Source organism: Rhinolophus ferrumequinum, chromosome 10 (genome assembly GCF_004115265.2).
Source record: "Rhinolophus ferrumequinum isolate MPI-CBG mRhiFer1 chromosome 10, mRhiFer1_v1.p, whole genome shotgun sequence".
Lineage (NCBI taxonomy): Eukaryota > Metazoa > Chordata > Mammalia > Chiroptera > Rhinolophidae > Rhinolophus > Rhinolophus ferrumequinum.
In genome coordinates, this window is record NC_046293.1 from 45345454 (window position 1) to 45362833 (window position 17380).

At 33.9% G+C, this 17380-nt stretch overlaps 1 protein-coding gene across 11 annotated transcripts in view; it reads left to right on the forward strand.

Moving 5' to 3' along the window:
* PPHLN1 (periphilin 1) overlaps window positions 1–17380 on the forward strand; it is a 110272-nt gene that overhangs the window by 56067 nt on the left and 36825 nt on the right. For 9 of the 11 annotated variants that reach the window (XM_033116629.1, XM_033116633.1, XM_033116624.1 and 6 more), the window contains 4 exons: window positions 5778–5834; window positions 8268–8347; window positions 10754–10873; window positions 15558–15698. In XM_033116629.1, coding sequence (XP_032972520.1) covers window positions 5778–5834; window positions 8268–8347; window positions 10754–10873; window positions 15558–15698 — 398 coding nt within the window. The remainder of the gene's footprint in view (window positions 1–5777; window positions 5835–8267; window positions 8348–10753; window positions 10874–15557; window positions 15699–17380) is intronic. The other 2 variants (XM_033116628.1, XM_033116632.1) reach the window with 1 other exon arrangement.

Genomic DNA, 17380 nt, shown 5'->3' on the forward strand with positions numbered 1-17380 from the left:
ATATTTACATGCTACAAGGGTAGGTTGTCCTAGGTAACCTCATATTTTCCCCCCTATTTGTTATGATACTGTTTAAGTTAAAATTGTTTTGTTATGTATATCTTGTATGTTTTTACTTGAAGTTTATTTTCATTTTAATTAACCAAACATCTCCCTATTTGTCAGCTCTCTTTCAGAATATTTCCTTTTTTCCTCCCCTTTCTCAAATGAATTCCATTGTTTGACTTTTTTTTGTCTTTTGTTTAGGTTGACAGCATTAATATTGACAGCAGAGAGCACCAAGTTCACCATACCCATTCTTTGTTAAAGTACTTCCTGTGATATTTACTGTGTCACAGTCTAGTCTTACCATCTTTGTATAGCTCATTTTTTATAAAACAATTGAAATCTTTCTCTGTAACATCCATGTAATGATAGTTATTTGTCTTAGGTCCTTAAAGATATTTCATTTTTTTATGTTGTAACCCTTTTATGTATTTGAAGAGTCCCATCATAATCTTGGTTTTGTTTTTTTTTCTTTTTCCAGGTTTAAATATATTTAGTTCCTATAGCTGTTCCTTTTATTTGGTATGGTTTTCAGGACTTTTGCTTTCCTAAATTGTTTTTCTATTCCTTTCAAGTTGTGATGCCAGAAGTGAACTTTTATTTTGTACTAGTGGCCCTTGTTGAGACTGTTGGCAACTGAAACCTGAATCATTTTCACGTATTTTGCTATGAAACAAAATTCTCTTCAGCCTGTAATTTTTGGGGTGCAATTGTTTGTGTGTAGTTAATGCATTAAAAAAAAAAATCTGTGTAAGCTAAATTTCATCTAATTAACTTTGGCTTGTTCTCTTCCATAGAGGTTTAAAAATCTAATTTAGTGATCCTATATAGCAGCAGCAGATAAGAATAGCTTTGTTTTATCTGCAAATGAAGTATGCTTCATGTGTTTTGTAGTAACCATTAATAATTGTGTTGAGCAGCATAAGGCCCCGTATAGAAACCTCTAGAGACCTCAACCATTTATGCATTGTTTGCTGTTCTTCAACCGGTTGTCATTCCCCCACCATCTTCCTTTCCACTTGAGGATTTCATAGAAGACTTGTTTGGTCAGGTACTTTACTGAAATTCAAGTTATAAAGCATTTACTCTATCAAAACAATGACATGAAGATGTCCTTGCTTTGTTTTTTCACATTAGGAGCTTTGTGGCTCCCAATGGTTATGTAAATGCTTATAAACTGCTTCATGTTAATTTATTCTAATGCCAGAATTACAGTTATGTTCATATATGAATTGTGCTGTGTGACATTTTGGTTGCGTTTTAAAAATATCATTACTATGAAGATTTGGAAGTTTATTTTTTTGGTTGGTTTGTGTTTTTCTATAGCTCTGAGTTTGGGCCCAGCCTCCCCTTATTTTCTTGATATCAATAACCATTATTAAAAATAGCAGATATTTTAAAGAAATACTATTATTCATTAGTATTTATTCCATCTGGAAAGCACATCTAATATACCTGAAAATATACAAGAATTAAAAAATACTATTATGAGAAGAGTATACTCGTATTTGGAAAATAGACTCCATTGTTGAACTTCAATGTAATTGGAAAAGACAAAAGTCTAAAGACCTGTTGCCTATAAATAAATTTGAAAGTCCACATGAGTTTTTGGATAATAGCTAAAATCCCAATAAAATTTAGAAGCTTAATTCTGTCTTTAGAAAGACACTTTTTCTATGCAGGTTTTAGATGGTAATAGGAATATGGAAATAAGGCTTTGCCATTAGATTATGTATATTAGGGAATAGGAAGGGAGGATAAACCCATTCTCTTAGCAGCTGAAAGTCACTGTATTTATGATCAATATTCGTACGTCTTTCATTCAACAACAGTATATTTCACATACATGGTTTGCCAAGCAAGAGAGGTCCAGTCTTTGCCCTCTGAGTTTATAGTCTAGTGATCGAAACAAGTTATTACACAGGAATAGTTTTTTTTAGGTAATATCTGAAGGGTGGGTAGATGTTGGAAGGGTGAAGTGGAGAAGGGTTATGAGCTGTGTCATGTGGAGTTCCTGAAATGTTATTTAATATTTTCCTGGAAAATGTTGGACTATTTCCTGATCCAGGCTATTAATGTGCTGTGGAATTAGAGTCTACAATATAGTCTTTTGGTTTGAGAATCTGTTGTTTACTCACAAGAGAGCTTTGGCTGTGAGTTACCTGCCTGAATCCTAGGAGTACAGCTACAGCTTTTCTGGAATCTGAATAATTGCAGTTCTAAAACAGTAATCAGTTAATGACGTTTCCATATGTGTAGGCATTTATAGTATCCCTGTTGTAAGACTTGGTATATTCTGTCAGTATCACACATTCATAATATGTACAGGTGATGTAATGTTTTATTTATATTTTTAAAAGTGAGCCCATGTGGTTTTAACTGATGTGTTAAAGGAGAGTTCTATTTACAAGTACCCTTCCAAGTATTCATAGCTAATATGCCTTTACTTCAACTCATTGCATCATTAACCTTCTAAAGATGATTATTTGGGGGAAGCGGAAGTGGTACAAAGCCTTTTCTGCCCCTCTATCTGTTTGGTTTTTTTGGGGTTTTTTCCTGTTATTTTTATTTTTTATTTTTTTGGTGTCTTTACCACAAGAACATTTTCTTGTGTCCCCTCCATTTTCTGTTTCACGACTTTTTGAATAAATCTGTAGATCTCTAGGAAATCATGTTCTTTCTAACCAAGAGCCCCAAATTTGTATATCATTCTCCATGATCCAGAAAAATAAATTCTTTTCTTAGCATCTGTTTAACTACCACATCTTCATTTGTTCATATCTTAATTTCTCTTTCAGAGCTTCAAAGGAAAAATTAATATACTACCTGTATGACTTTTTTTGCTTATTGATAAAACTTTCATTCACAACTATCTGTTTCATTCCTGTATGTCAGGCACTGTACCAAGAATTCAGTAGTTTGTAATACGTAGTCCCTAATTTTATCATCTCTAATGATGATTTTTTTTTCTAGCAGTGTTCTTTATTCCTACATGGGTTATCAATGATAACACTTAATTAAGATTGAATGAGTCTGGTTAGGTTCATCATTACTTTCATCAGGAAGACACATCAGGAAGAAAGCATTTCTGACAGGTCGTATCAGATTTACAGCTATTCAGAGAGTCATTAAATATTGTTGATGTTGATATTTATATTAGCTATTATTTCAGAGTCACCAAATATTGTTAAATTCTTACAGAACTTCTTTTTTTTCTTTTTGTTAGTTTCAGGTGTACAAAGCAACATAATAGTTAGACATTTAAATTCCTCATGAAGTGATATTCCCCCCCACCAAGCTACTACACCTCTGACATTCTGACATTCTTATAGAACTTCTAAATGTTTGTTGGAACATTAACCTGCTTCTCTAGCTTTGGTATCACTTGCATAAGAAGAACTTCATACCTGGCCTGTGGAACGAGTATTTGAAATTCCTCTTCATTCCCATTTATTCTTGCACTCACCAATGTATGATCTTGGATTTTTATTTCCATACTGCCACATTCAGATTTTTTCTTTCCTTAATCCTAATTTGGAACTCATTTTCTTTAGCAAGTCACAGCAAAGGCAGAAATGTGTTGAGCCTTTTTGCCCCGCTCTCAAGCAGGGAGTCAGTGCTGCTTACTCAGATCATATATGAGATGAATTTGAGGTAATAACTAAGGAGTAGCAGCATACTGTAGTTAGAAATATAGAAGCGTGAATGAAAGAAGCAGATTTGAGAGACTTATGTATTCATAGTGTTTGTTGGAGCCACATAAGAATAACAGAGCAAAAAAGATTGAGGCTAGGAGGAATACTCACATTTAAGGAATAATAACCAACGACGGAGAAAGAGAAAGGTGTAATTAGGAAGTGTAAACACAGAAGTACAATGGCATGAAAACCAAAAGGCAAAATATTAAGAAAAACTTGTTTAGAAATCGTTAAAATGCTGTAGTAGATGACAAGAAGGCTTTGGTTTTAATATAAACAGATCATTGGAAACTCGGGGATGTAGAGTTTAAGCATAGTGGGGCTATTATCTTTTGTGTTAAAAAAAACCCAAAAATCTCTAAAACTTAGTGAATTAAAACAACCACTTGATTTGTTTATGATTCTGCAGGTTCAGCTGGGTTGTTTTACTAGTCTGTTAGGATATGATTAAATAGCCCAGGCTTGTTTAGGGCAGCGTGGATAGGAATTTGTAGTTCAGTGTGGTAATTCTTACAGTGACTCTGAAATTTGGAATCAAAATCAAACATAGCACCAGTGGTGTGTTAGTAAACTGACTCTTTGGAAGGGCAAAACATCCGATTTGTGATATTTGCGGGTATCCATGGAGTGAATACTACTACTGTGGCTTGTTTCAGGCTACCGATGTTGATGGAGTCACTGAAATTAGACTTTGGAAGAGATGTGGACAGTGCATTCCTACTAGCTAACATGAGCCGGTCCCAGACTCCAGACGCGCTTGTAAAATCTCTTGATCTATAAAGAATTTGAGGCAGGTTAACAAAATAAACACTTAATAAAACAAGAGTAAGTAAATGGGTGAAGAATTTTATGTAAAAGGGAAGAAAGGACCTGAAAATAAAAGTAATAAAGTTACTAGTATATGAAATAAGTACCTGTGATGAGGCTCTCAGCAGTTGCTGTAGGTGGACTAAAGATTTGCCAAACCACAGAGGAAAAGAGCAATAACAGTGTTCACAGTATACCTTGGTTCAAAACATATCAGCTGTTCAGGAGGAACAAAAACTTCCTGATGACAGATCAGTGAACCATGAGAGGGGTATTGCATCTTCAACAACATTCTTGTAAAAGTAAGGTGGCAATATTTATGTAGTATTTCTTAACTTTTTTAATGCAAGGTGCCAAAACGATTCAGAAAAAATGTTATTTTCTCAGGAAAGAAAGGTAAAATTGGCAATTTGGAATCTGTGAAAGAAGAAGGAGTTTGTATCTTATTGGAAAGCTATCTGGAAGCCTCTACTAGTATATTTAGGCTGTTTAGAAAGCTGATTCCATCTGCCTGAAGAGTTTGCTGGAAGCTAATAAAATATTTACAAGTTTCTAAATATGGGATAATTGGAGATTCAACCAAGACATTGGCTATGGATTTGTTTATAAAGAAAATTCATATATGAGAGAGTTTGTATAAAAAGAATTAATTCACAAGATTTAGTAATAGGTTGCTTGTTGAGAACATGTCATAATGACTATTGCAGATAACCATTGTAAACCCAGGGAACTGATACGATGTACTGTGAAAACCCTTCCCAGTATTCTTTTTGATTTCTAATAGTGATTCATCTTTCACTCTTGATTTTTTTGTATGTGTCATTCTTTAACCAACCCTTTGAACGTCGACTTTACGGAGATTAGACTAGGTGTTTACAATGATGAGAAAGACATGATCCCCATCTTCATCTTTTGGTGTCTTATTTTATAATCCTTTTCTCATTCTTTTCTGCCCATGCTATCCTTAGTTAGCCTCATCTTCATACTTCATGTTGTTGGACCCAGTTAGCTTCTGATCTTAAACAGAGATTTTCTCCTGTTATTTATTCCTCTTCAGTGATGGTTGCTCAGGCAGCCCAACTTGAAGGCAGGTTAGGGAAGAGGTTAGGGTGTCCAGCAAAAGCTTAGAAGTTCCTGTTCTCATCACTCCTGCTTCTGGGTTCTTCTCTCGTTGCTCCTGGGCACAGAGGTGCTGGTGGTAATTCCTCCCTGCCCACCTTTCCCTAGAGCCCGTGCGTGTTGGTGCCTCCTGCAAACGGCAGAATGAAGGAAAGCCAGAAAGAGGTGAGTTTTGAGCTAGATTTTGATTTGGGATTGTGAAAGGGTGGGAGCTTGAATCGATCGATATTATAGAAATGGGAAAAGTTTGTAACTGCTCTAGGAGCCTACTGCTGGAACCAGAGTTAAACAGCAGTAGACTGAGATAGTAGGATTTGGGTGGATATGAGGGTTGTTTGTCTGGGCTAGCCATTTCTGGTCGTAAATAGAATAGACAAGTCATTGGCAGATAGGACCTGACAACAGTAGGGTCAGGGGGTTTCTTTTTACCTATTCTGTGCTTCTGCTGCCATCTGTATCATCCTTTTTCTTTATCCTTTGCTTCTTGCCTGTCCGTCTCTCTCATGCGATAGTTACACATGAACACGTGTGGATATATGATAAACACCTACCCTGACCTTCAGTGTTCCTTTGCTTCAGCACAATGACATTATTTTAAATCGGCCTAAATTAGCCCTTACACAGCTAAAATCAGGAAACATTCTAAGACTACTTGGTACCATACGTGGCATAGCTGTAATGCTGATGTCTTGTTTGTAAAAGAAACGCTAGGTAAGAGATTAGCAGCTGCTTGTGAAAGGGTTTTTTTCTGTGTCTAGCTGCTGTGTGTCAGAATTGAGCCTACAGTTATGCCTTTAATGAGCATAGTGCGCTGTGCTGATTGGTTCCACTCCTCTTCTGTCAAGGAATTGCTTATCTGCATAAGATGGGGAATCCGTTGCATCCTAAGGGTAAAAAAAATAATTTATCTTGTCACTGAATTTTTGAGTGCCTGCTCTTTTACTTAAAGGACTTGAGCTAGGTGAGTCCTGAATATTCAGAAATAAATAAGCTATGACACTTGTTCCTCTAGGAGCTTTTGGTGCCATGGAATAGACTGACACTGTCACAATATGATGTGGAATTTGCCATGTGCAGTGGAAAAGCAGTAGGGAAAAGCCCATGTTATTGATCATTTGGGGACGTAGTGAAAGTTGGCATCATTTTAAGTTGGATTTTTAAGGTCTGCAAGAACTTGTCAACTTACTCATTAGTTCCTTGAAAGCTCCCTAGTGATACTGCAAGTTAAAAGATTCTAGGGTTATATCTTTTTTAAGACTCTTGGAGCCTCAGAGTTGGAATACTGTGGTTAGAGCAGCAGTTCTCAACCTTGGCACTATTGACATTTGAGGCTGGATAATTCTTTGTTATGGAAGGCCGTCCTGTGCAGTTGTAGGATGTTTAGCAGCATCCCTAGCCTCTATTTACCAAGTACCAGTGGCACTTTCCACTTGTGAAATCAGAAGTATCTTCAGACATTGCTAAATGTCCCTGGGGAGCTGGGAGGAGGGTCTTGAGAAAGCTTTTCTGGTCTGCAGGACCTTGGAAAGAGATGTTATTTACTACTGCCATGAGGTCCTCAAAAGCCTTTGCGCCTCCAGGCCCTTACTTAGCTCTTCACTGTAGCAAGATGCTGGCTTTGCCTCAGTTTCAAGGTTGTTTTGTCTCTGCTTTTGCTCTTGAGTGCTTTCATGGCCTTAACCCACTATCTAGTCTTGACCAGCTTCTGTGACACTGCAAACTTAGTGTCACTTTTTCCTCTTCTTCGTAATGAATTTTGTTAGTTTTCCTAGCAATTTAAGAGCCAGGGGGTTTATGTTATATTTGACACATATAGGCAATTTAATGAAATGCTTTTCTGGCAAGAACAACTCACTTATTTTTAATATTATATTTAAATCCATTTTTGTGGTTGTTGAACTGGCTAAAGTAACATTTAAATCTATTTTCTGGCTAAAGTTTCTATAAAAACAATGGTATAGATAGAGCACTACATGAGTTATCTGAAGTGACTAAAGATAAAAGTTAGTGATTTTATCTTATACATATTTATTTTTAGCCATTTAGCATGTATTTGGGTACTCATTCATACCAGGTGTTGGATTAGCGCTCTAAATTAAGTTTTCTGGCTTTTTATTTTATTTTTTAAACTGTCTAAACATTTCAGGAATACCTGCTAAACTTCCTACATGCCTCTCTTTGAGCTACTGCTTAATTCAGTAGTTCTCTGTGGTGATATCTATATAATAACTACCTTTGGATTTTTATTGTGATATATTAAAAGATTGTAGGAACTTGGAGGAGGAAGCATTTATGATTTTAAAGTTTTTTTTGCCTTTCTTGTGGTCTTCTCAGTGCTTCCGTGTTTGAGAACTGGTATTGGTATGGCGTAGACTGCCGTAGATGATGTCCACTGGTTCTGTGATTTGAAATTTTTGATGGTGCCCAGCCTCCGAGAGAGATTAGAGGATTTAGATGTTAACTGGTTTAATTTAGTTATGTAATGAAGATTTCAGTGCTAAATAAGTGTATGTCCCCTCTTATTTATTCAGGTACAAAATAACTAATTGAAAACAAATGAGTTAGATAGAAGATTGCATTTTATATTTTCTTCTGTAGGTAAAGAGAGACCTGTTCAGTCTTTGAAAACATCAAGAGACACTTCACCCTCAAGTTCTTCAGCAGTTCCTTCATCAAAGGTTTGTTATATTTACAAAATCAATTTAAAGAGGAATTACAAAGTAAATGATATGGTCTGTCTAGCACAGTTGCTTTTATTCTTTATTGTCATACCTAATGTGGGTAATTTGCTGCATTCAAAAACTTGAATTTTAAGTAACTACAACTTGAAAGTAACAACTAGAGTAAATGAGTAGTTTTCTCATAGAATTTTTTCCACAGAGTATGCTAAAATTAGTACTTACTGCTGTCCTTCCTCATCTTGACCCCATGACTAGGTGAGAATGAATATTCAGATGGGGCGTATTTGATAGACTGAGCTTTTATTTTGGAGTGTAGTATAGGCAGAGACAGCAAACCTTTATTCTATAACTACTTGATTCTAGATACTATATTATTTTCTTCTCTCATTAATTCATACAGAAATCCTATGATACAAGTAAGTATGTATCTCCATTTTTTTTAAGACAAGACTCAAAAGTTAAATAATTTTTTCTAATAAATAAATAATTTCACTGGTGAATTTTTCCAAACTTTTAAAGAACCCCAATACCTCTTAAACTGTTCCAAAACATAAAAGAGGGGGGAACACTTCCAAACTCATTTCCTGAGGCCAGCATTACTCTGATACCAAAACTCTATGTGGCTACCCAGTTTTCCCAAGAATTTACTGAAGAGACTGTCTTTTCCCCTTGCATTTTCTTAGTTCCTTTGGTCGTGAATTAATTGACCATCTATGCATGGATTTATTTCTGACGTCTCATTCTGTCCCATTAATCTATGTGTCTGTTTTTATGCCAACACCATAGAGAAATACCAAACGGCTTTTCAGCAAGAGTAGATATCACTAGGCAGTCTATGCTGGTGTTCAGGTGCAGGTCTTCTCTGCTTCAAAGGAAAAAAAAGCAAAAGATGTCTGTATGACAAACTGTCTTTAGAACTTTCCCAGAAGTCTGAAGATTCTAGAATGCTGGGTTTTGAATAGGAAAGATTGATTGGATTTTCTGTTTCTGCCTTACCATATCAAGGGTGCTTTACCCACCTGAAAACTGGCTGTTTTTCTTGTCAGGTGGAAATGAAAGAAGAGTATATAGTACCTGCCTATCCAAGTCACTGTGAATATTTAAATTTTGATATATGAAATATTCATTTCCCCCGAACTATAATGCAATGTAAATATAAGCTACAACATAAAATTTTATGGCACATGTTAAAATTTATTTAGTGTGAAAGAACCATAATGGATTTTAGATATTTTTGTCTGACGGTTTATGTCAATGTTTGCATTTTTGTGTTTTTAAAATGGAATCAGAATTTTTGATCTGTAATCATTTTATGTATTTGGAAAGTGCAGCCTCCTGTGTCATTCGCCCAGGGTTACATGGTGGCTGTGGCAAGCTTTATTACCTAGATTACCTGATTTGGTGGAGGACTTTTTCTTTTTTTTCTTTCTTTTCTTTTCTTTTTTTTTAATAAAGTGATTGTTATGCATCAGCCATTTTGGTTTGAGCATGCTTTTTATTTTATTTCCCCGCCTTCTTCTGCCTCCCCCCACCCCCACTCCGGTTCAAGCTGTTGTTTCTCAGTGTAGTTGTGTAGGACACAGCTCCCTGGCCCATGCTGGTGTTATAAGCCTTGCGCGCCCCCCACCCCCAGGCATTATGCTGGTTGCTCTTGGGGCTGTTATCTCTCTTGATTCTCACAACTATTTTGTAAAACAATGAATATTATTAATCCTCATTTTGTAAATGAGGAAACCAAGACTCAGTGTCACAAATTATATGTATAAAATTATCGACCTAGAAAGTGATAAAACTGCCATTCAAACGCACGTCTTTCTGTAACTCCATATCCCATTCCTTGTTTAGTATTGTATGAGGTTGAAGAAGGGAAGTAGTAGTAGTAGTAGTAGTAGTAGTAGTAGTAGTAGTGGTATCAAAAAATAAAATTTAAGTCTATTAACTTTGTGTAAAGAGTAGGATTTATATAAATTATTACAAATTATAAAAACAGCATATCTGGACCTTTCTGTTGCATTAATTAGGAATTTACCTTGATGGGATTTGAGCATAATTTATTTCATTGAATATAATTGAAGATAGAAAGTTGAAATCAGTTTGTTTTATGTTCTAAATATTATTAGTAAATTGTCAGTGACTTACTTGTCAGTCTTTTGTGACTTAGATGAATTTCTGAAGTTTTATATAAATGAAATTAAGAGATCTACTTTATATGTCCCAAAGGAATTGTTACTTAGTAAAAAAATTCCATGTTGAATATTTTTGAAAAAACAAAGAATGTACTTGTTTTATATATAAATTTGAAGATGTATATGATTTTAAGTGTAAGTGGGTGTACTTCTTGATGTATTTGAAGTTTAAAAGCTCTTGAGAATTGTAACAGAGCTGTTCTTTTGTTTTTATTAGGTGCTAGACAAACCCAGTAGGCTAACTGAAAAGGAGCTTGCTGAGGCTGCAAGCAAGTGGGCTGCGGAAAAGTTAGAGAAGGCAGATGAAAGTAACTTACCTGAAATTTCTGAGTATGAGGTAAGGCATAATTTCTCCTTTATGTTTCACATCTGGGAGTTTTGCCTGGATTTTAAATTGTGGGCAGAAAATAGTTGGTTTGTTCTAATACTTTAAAATATATTTGAGGAAAATATCTTCATAGATTATTAAAATTTACCACACATAGCAATAGTATAAATATGAATGACTTTGAATTCAATAATTATACAATGTCAATGTCTCCAGTAGTTTAGAAGTGTAAGAATAACGTAAATATGGAATAAAAGGAAAAGGCATTATCTATATATTTTTTTTATGGACCTCGCTGTTAAAAGTATCTCTAGAATTCACGTTGAGCCACTAGTCATGAACCAGTGAATTCAGAACAAAAATCTAATTAGACCTTGGATTATGCTAATATTGCATGAACGAACTAGTCTATTTAAATTATCTCACAAATATTGCAAGAAATGAAACTGCGTTGTTTGGGCTGCCTATGACCTTTGATGAGTCTTGAGTACTAAAAGATGAGAGAAGTTTTGGGTATACAGAATACTGTTTATGAAATGTTTGTATTAAAATATTTGAAAATGAACTTAACAATTTTTCTGTACCCTATAATATCTCTAATAGAGAAATATAGACATTTCTTGGGCAAAATTCAGCTTTTAGATTTAGGATTTGGTACTTGAGGAATTATTTTGACATGATTGGCAGAGAATATTAAAATCTTTGTGCCACAACAAATTATGTATCTTTGCAGGAGATTTATGGCTTTTCAACATGGTTTTGAATGCCTTTCATGGAATGTCCTTTCATAAAAAGAATCAAGCATTGGAAATCGATATATAAATTATATGTCTACATGCATATTCATAAACTATGAAAAAAGCCTTTCCAAAATAACTAGTGTACACTGCTCACAGAAAGGAGAAACCAGTACAGATCCTATCCGTACTTAGAGACTGTTTTTTAAAAGTGCTGTCTGTCATTTTGACCTCAATTCTTAAATAGATCAAGGTTTCCTTTATTAGTGTATCTGTAATAATATTTATGCATATTCTCAAATAAATGTATCAAAAACATCAAGCTGTTTCTCTTTGGTAACTTTACAGCACTATTTAAAAGTATGAACAATACAGTAATACGTTTAATAGGGTCATTTTGCTTATTTTCTTTAATAATTTAGAATAATGGTTTTTATATTATAATGGATATAAATGCTTCAAAATTGCTGTTTTGGAGAACTGATAATTTTTCCCAGTGTACTTAAAATCAGAAACCTCCAGAAACGCATTCTTGTTTGTTAAGTACTTTCTCTTCAATTAGTAAGGTTTTAATAAAATATATTTATCCTCCCCTACTTTCTTAATCATTTTTTATATCTCTTAATTTAAACAAATCTCACTATCTACTTTTCCCAGATTTTAAATATTCCACTTATATTCTTTCATTATTGGTTAACTGGATCTTGACTCTGAATAGTCCGTAACATTGGGTCTGGACAGACTTTTTTTAACCTTTGATTTTTTTCTCTAAAATATGCCCAGAATTTGCTAGATTTTTGAATTAATGGGAAGTAAATAACCCTAAAAGTCTGTAAGTGGGGTCATAGGTCAGATATGATCTGTTGAACCAAAGGTGACTGAGAGTAGGACTGAGGTGACTTTGGAATGTTTGTTATTTGGTGTACATAGTTAATGTTGAGGTGCAGATCAATTTTGTAGCATTGTCTAAAATGTTTTTCAAGTTAGACTGATACTTTTTCATACTGGAAATAAAGCAGTTGGGAAATTTTTATGATACTGTTTTTCATTTAGAAGCTTAATTCCATCATATCTTTTTCTCAGATAGTTAACATTTGTTCTTGGGTAGTTTTTAAGTAATTACTAATTTCAGTGATCCATGCATGCACTTTGAGATACAGACTTTCTGAGAATTTTGACCTTCGTTCTATAAACTATCTGATTTGAAAGAATAAGCTGGAAGGAAAAAAAAGGACTTTGATGCTAGGAAAGAATTTATGTGCGTGTCTAAATCTAGTTGTGACAGTATTTTACTTTATATTAGCTATTTAAACAATGGTCTACGTACTTCAGAAACATGGTGTAGATTCGTTTTTATGAGTTGAGAGATTAAATATTTAGGTTTCTGGTTTAATCTTCTCTTGCTGCCATCAATATCGTTTTAAACAATTTGGTTGGGAGACCAGGTAGTTTATAGGTAAAGTACAGTGAAATTGAAGATATGTTCAGTTATGTACTTAAATATTCAGGAATGTTATAGTTCGTTCCTCTGTTCAGTTTTGTATTTTTACCTTTGGACACTAATAGAGAATTACGAAAGTATTTGATAAAATAGTAATTCTAAAGGGGTCCTAATGGTCTGAGGAAGAAAAAAAAAAGATTCCATTAGTCAGTATGTTTGGGAAATGCTAGATTGAAAAAAGGTAGGTTGATTTTGATAATTCAGCACTTTTCAGAGATTTTATGTTGATATGCTCATCTATGGTCTGTGAAAGGAAGATGAATAATAAAGTTTGCATAATTTATCAAACGTTTATGAAATTTTTTTCACAGTGTATATTTTAGGATTAGTGTTTTAAGGTGCCTATTTTCAGAAAATAATACTGTACTGGTTTTCTTTTAGTTTATTTAAATTTACTGAATATTTATTCTTTATCTGCTTGTGTCAAACACTGCATTAAAATACCATCCTGGCTACCAAGGAGCTTACAGTCAAGTTTTATAAAGATATAATTTACTATCCTAAAACAAGTGACCAGGAGAGTTTTGATTTTGGCTATCAGAATGAAAAGCAAGTTCTTTAAAGGCTGTTAGAATGTCCCAATAGAACAGATTGCTTTGCTGTAGAAGAAAATTTAAACATTTGTATTTAATTGTGAAAATGGGAATTATGTTTTTTCCACATACAAGGTGTCGTTTTCGGCTTCAATATCTCTGCTTATTCTGTCCCCAGTGAAGAATGCTCATCTTCATGGTCCTCTTTCAGATCCGTTCAGTTGAAGCAATAGTGTTTGAAATAATAAGACTCAAGATCCTTCTTGAGTCCACTTTCCTCGCCTTCCTGTTGTAAAATTTTATGTCATTTGTATTTCACCGATGACCGTATGTTGACTTTATTAAAAAATTTTTTTACTTCTCTAGTTATATTGAATACATCTCAGGCATTTCTCTTGTTTTCCGTACAGTACTTTGGATAATATATCTAATTAATTTAATTAATATGCTTTTTCTCTAATTTTATTGCGATATAATTGACATATATAAGATGTACAGCATAATGATTTGACTTACATATATTATGAAATGATTACCACAATAAGTTTAGTTAATAGTTCACATCCATCATCTCATGTAGCTATCAAAAAAGAGAAAAATGTTATTTTCCTTGTGATGAGAAATCTCACGATTTACTCTTTAGCAACTTTCAAATATACCAAACATCAGTGTATACATTCACACATTCCCAGTACTTATTTATCTTACAACTGGAACTTTGTACATTTTGACCACCTTCATCCAATTCCCTCCCACCCCCACTCCTTGCCTCTGGTAACCACAAACCTGATTTCTTTCTCTATAAGTCATTTCTTTTTTTTTTCCTTTTTCTTTTTAAAGATTCCATATACAAGTGAGATCATACAATACTTGCCTTTCTCTGCCTGACTTTTCTGGGTGAAAGGGACAGGTGCTAAATTTTGATAAATGTTGCCAAATTATTCTCTAATGAAGTGTGGCAGTATACGTCACACTAGGTGTTGGAATGACACTGCTTTTACTGGTGAAAAGTACCACTAATTAGTGTATATATCTGTGACTTCTCTAAACCTATTGCTGTTTGCTACAACTTCAATCACAAAAACCCTAAATTTTTTATAAACTTGTAATAAATACACATTCCTTATTTCCTCCCTTACCTCACACCCACCTAAAATATGCAACAGTAAAATACATGAGCTCAAGCTTTACAGGTAACTCTAAATTATTGCTTACTGCAAACTACGTGAAGACAAGAACTTTTGTCTGTTCTGTTCATTGATGTATCCTTTGTTCCTAGAGCCATGCTTGACATTTGTCATATAGTAAAGTTTTGAATAAACTAATGAGAGTAGTTAAATAATAGTCTTCCCTCATTCGTTTCTCTTTTCTTCAAGTGTTTTTAGAAAGTACAATAATCAACTGTAGGCTTCTTTTAGGATAATTTATTCATTAATGAATTGTTCTAAAATAGAAGTGATTGTTATTGCTTTTGGGGATTGTTTTCAGTTATTTCAATATTTAACTTTTGAAAGTAGAGCCCATGTTACTTTTTAATATAATTGTTTCTGTGTAGACACACCCCACACCCCTCACTTCCAATTGGACTTTTTCTCTTCAGTATTTCTTAAATAGATTGATTAAGGAGCAGTCATAGGACAAAACCGTATAGCTATGTCTTAATATAATGTGAAATACAATTTTGGAATGAAATAAGCCTAGAGGCTTTGTCTTACCTAAAATTTAAAAAGTTAGCAATCATTTCCTCTTTAATTCTCCTCACGTAAGCTCATTATGAATAATGAAATTGAAAGTGTTTTCTTAAAACAGGTTAAATTTAGCAGTTTCTCTTGATATAATCTGCCACTTAGTGCCTATACAAATTACCTGAAATGCAATATGTCCTTTAAGAAAGCAATTAAAGATTTCTAATCTTTTTGAAGGCAGGACCCACAGCACCATTGTTCATTGACCAGCCAGAAGAACCTGAGTCAAATGCAGCAGATGGCATAGAATTATTTGAAGATAGTCAGCTGAACAGTCGCTCTAAAGCAATAGCATCAAAAACCAAAGAGATTGAACAGGTGAGAACCCAGCCTTCTTCAAGGGATACATAATCCCTTGTTCCTATCACTTTGCACATGGTACTTACAGTAAATATTTACTGAATAAATATATTTCATCTTGTCTTTTTTTTCCACTTGTGACTCTAAAATTATAATTTTAAAAGTTACACAAATTGTTTGATTTGATTTCATAGTAGTTTTTTTCAGTTTGGTCCCCTTCCCGTGTTTACTTTATGTTTTTTTAAAAAAACGCAGTCTTTTTTAGAGAATATTAATAGTCTGGTTAGTATGAAGCAATTTAAAAACTATTAGATTACGAGGAGTGGGCTGAAAGAATTACTAAAGATACCAGAATGTTAGCATCTTTTTTGAATATTGGGATTACAGAAGTTTCTTATGTTTCTCATTATGCTTTTAAGCATTTTTTCAGATATTAAAAAAAATATAAAGGGTAAGTATTTAAGTCAGTTTTAATAATGTCATTCTGAAAAGTTAGGATCTTGTTTGTAATAAGGAATGAGTTATAGGACAAAACCTTCTAGCTGTATCTTAATACAGTGTGAAATAGAATTTTGGAATGGAGTAGGCCTTGAGGCTTTGTTTTACCTAAGATTTCAGAAGTAGCAATCTTTTTTCTTTATTGCTCCTCACTATGCTTATGATGCTTAGAAAAATTTAAAGTGTTTCAGTATGGAAATATTACCTGTCTCATAGGGTATTATCACTTTATGAAATGAACTTTGAAAGGGCTTTATAAAATGTAACATGTACAAGGGTTTGTTTTTGATGTTGTTTCTCTCAAATGACTGGAGTAAATGTCATCATATTGTTATAAAAGCTTCTAAAAACTATTGGAAATTAAGAAAAAAATTAAATCTTTTCTCAAGGTGCTGTCCAATTCCTTATTAATTAAAATCTATTCCCCTTGGTTGGATACGAGGTCTTAATTAAATCCTAGGTGTGATTGTGCAGCTTAATTGATAACACTCCAGTGGCAAATGTTAAGAACCTGGATAGGAAATTTGTCATGTAAGCCAGTAGATTTTCAAAATGGAGCTAGTCAGCAGTATCAGATCCTTGAAGGAAAATTTTAATTTGGTGATGTGAATGTGGATAGGTGCCTTTCAAGATATCAGTTAAATGAGAGCATAAATAAAATGTTTGCCCACTAGCTGTACCTTCAATATGAATATGAATAATCATTACCCTATATAAAATTACTGCCGTTCTGTTTTTTGTAACTCTGATTTATTTTTCTTTGTAACTTTTTTTGCCACTTGGCATATGTTTTTATTTGTCTGCTTGTCTCCCCTCGCCGTAATGGAAGCTTCATGAGAGCGAGGACTTTGTTTTGTTTACTGCTTTATCTCTATTACCTAGAATAGTGATTGGCATATAGTGGCTTTACAAGAAATATTTGTTGTATGGGTGATGGATGGAGTCATAAACCTAGACGGGACCTTTGAAACAGTCTCTGAATCACTTGAAATAAGACATTGCATCTTAACCTAACTACCTAGCAGAGTGTCTAGGCATTTAGTAGTAAGTGCTTGCTAAGTGTTTGTTGAATGAATGATTTGATATTATTTTTCTTTTTCACCTAAATTGCAGTTCTTTAAAGAAGTTCTCTTAAGAATATAATTAATAGAAAAACTTGACTGAAACAACTGTGGAGGCGGTATTATTTTGGGTTGTGGTTT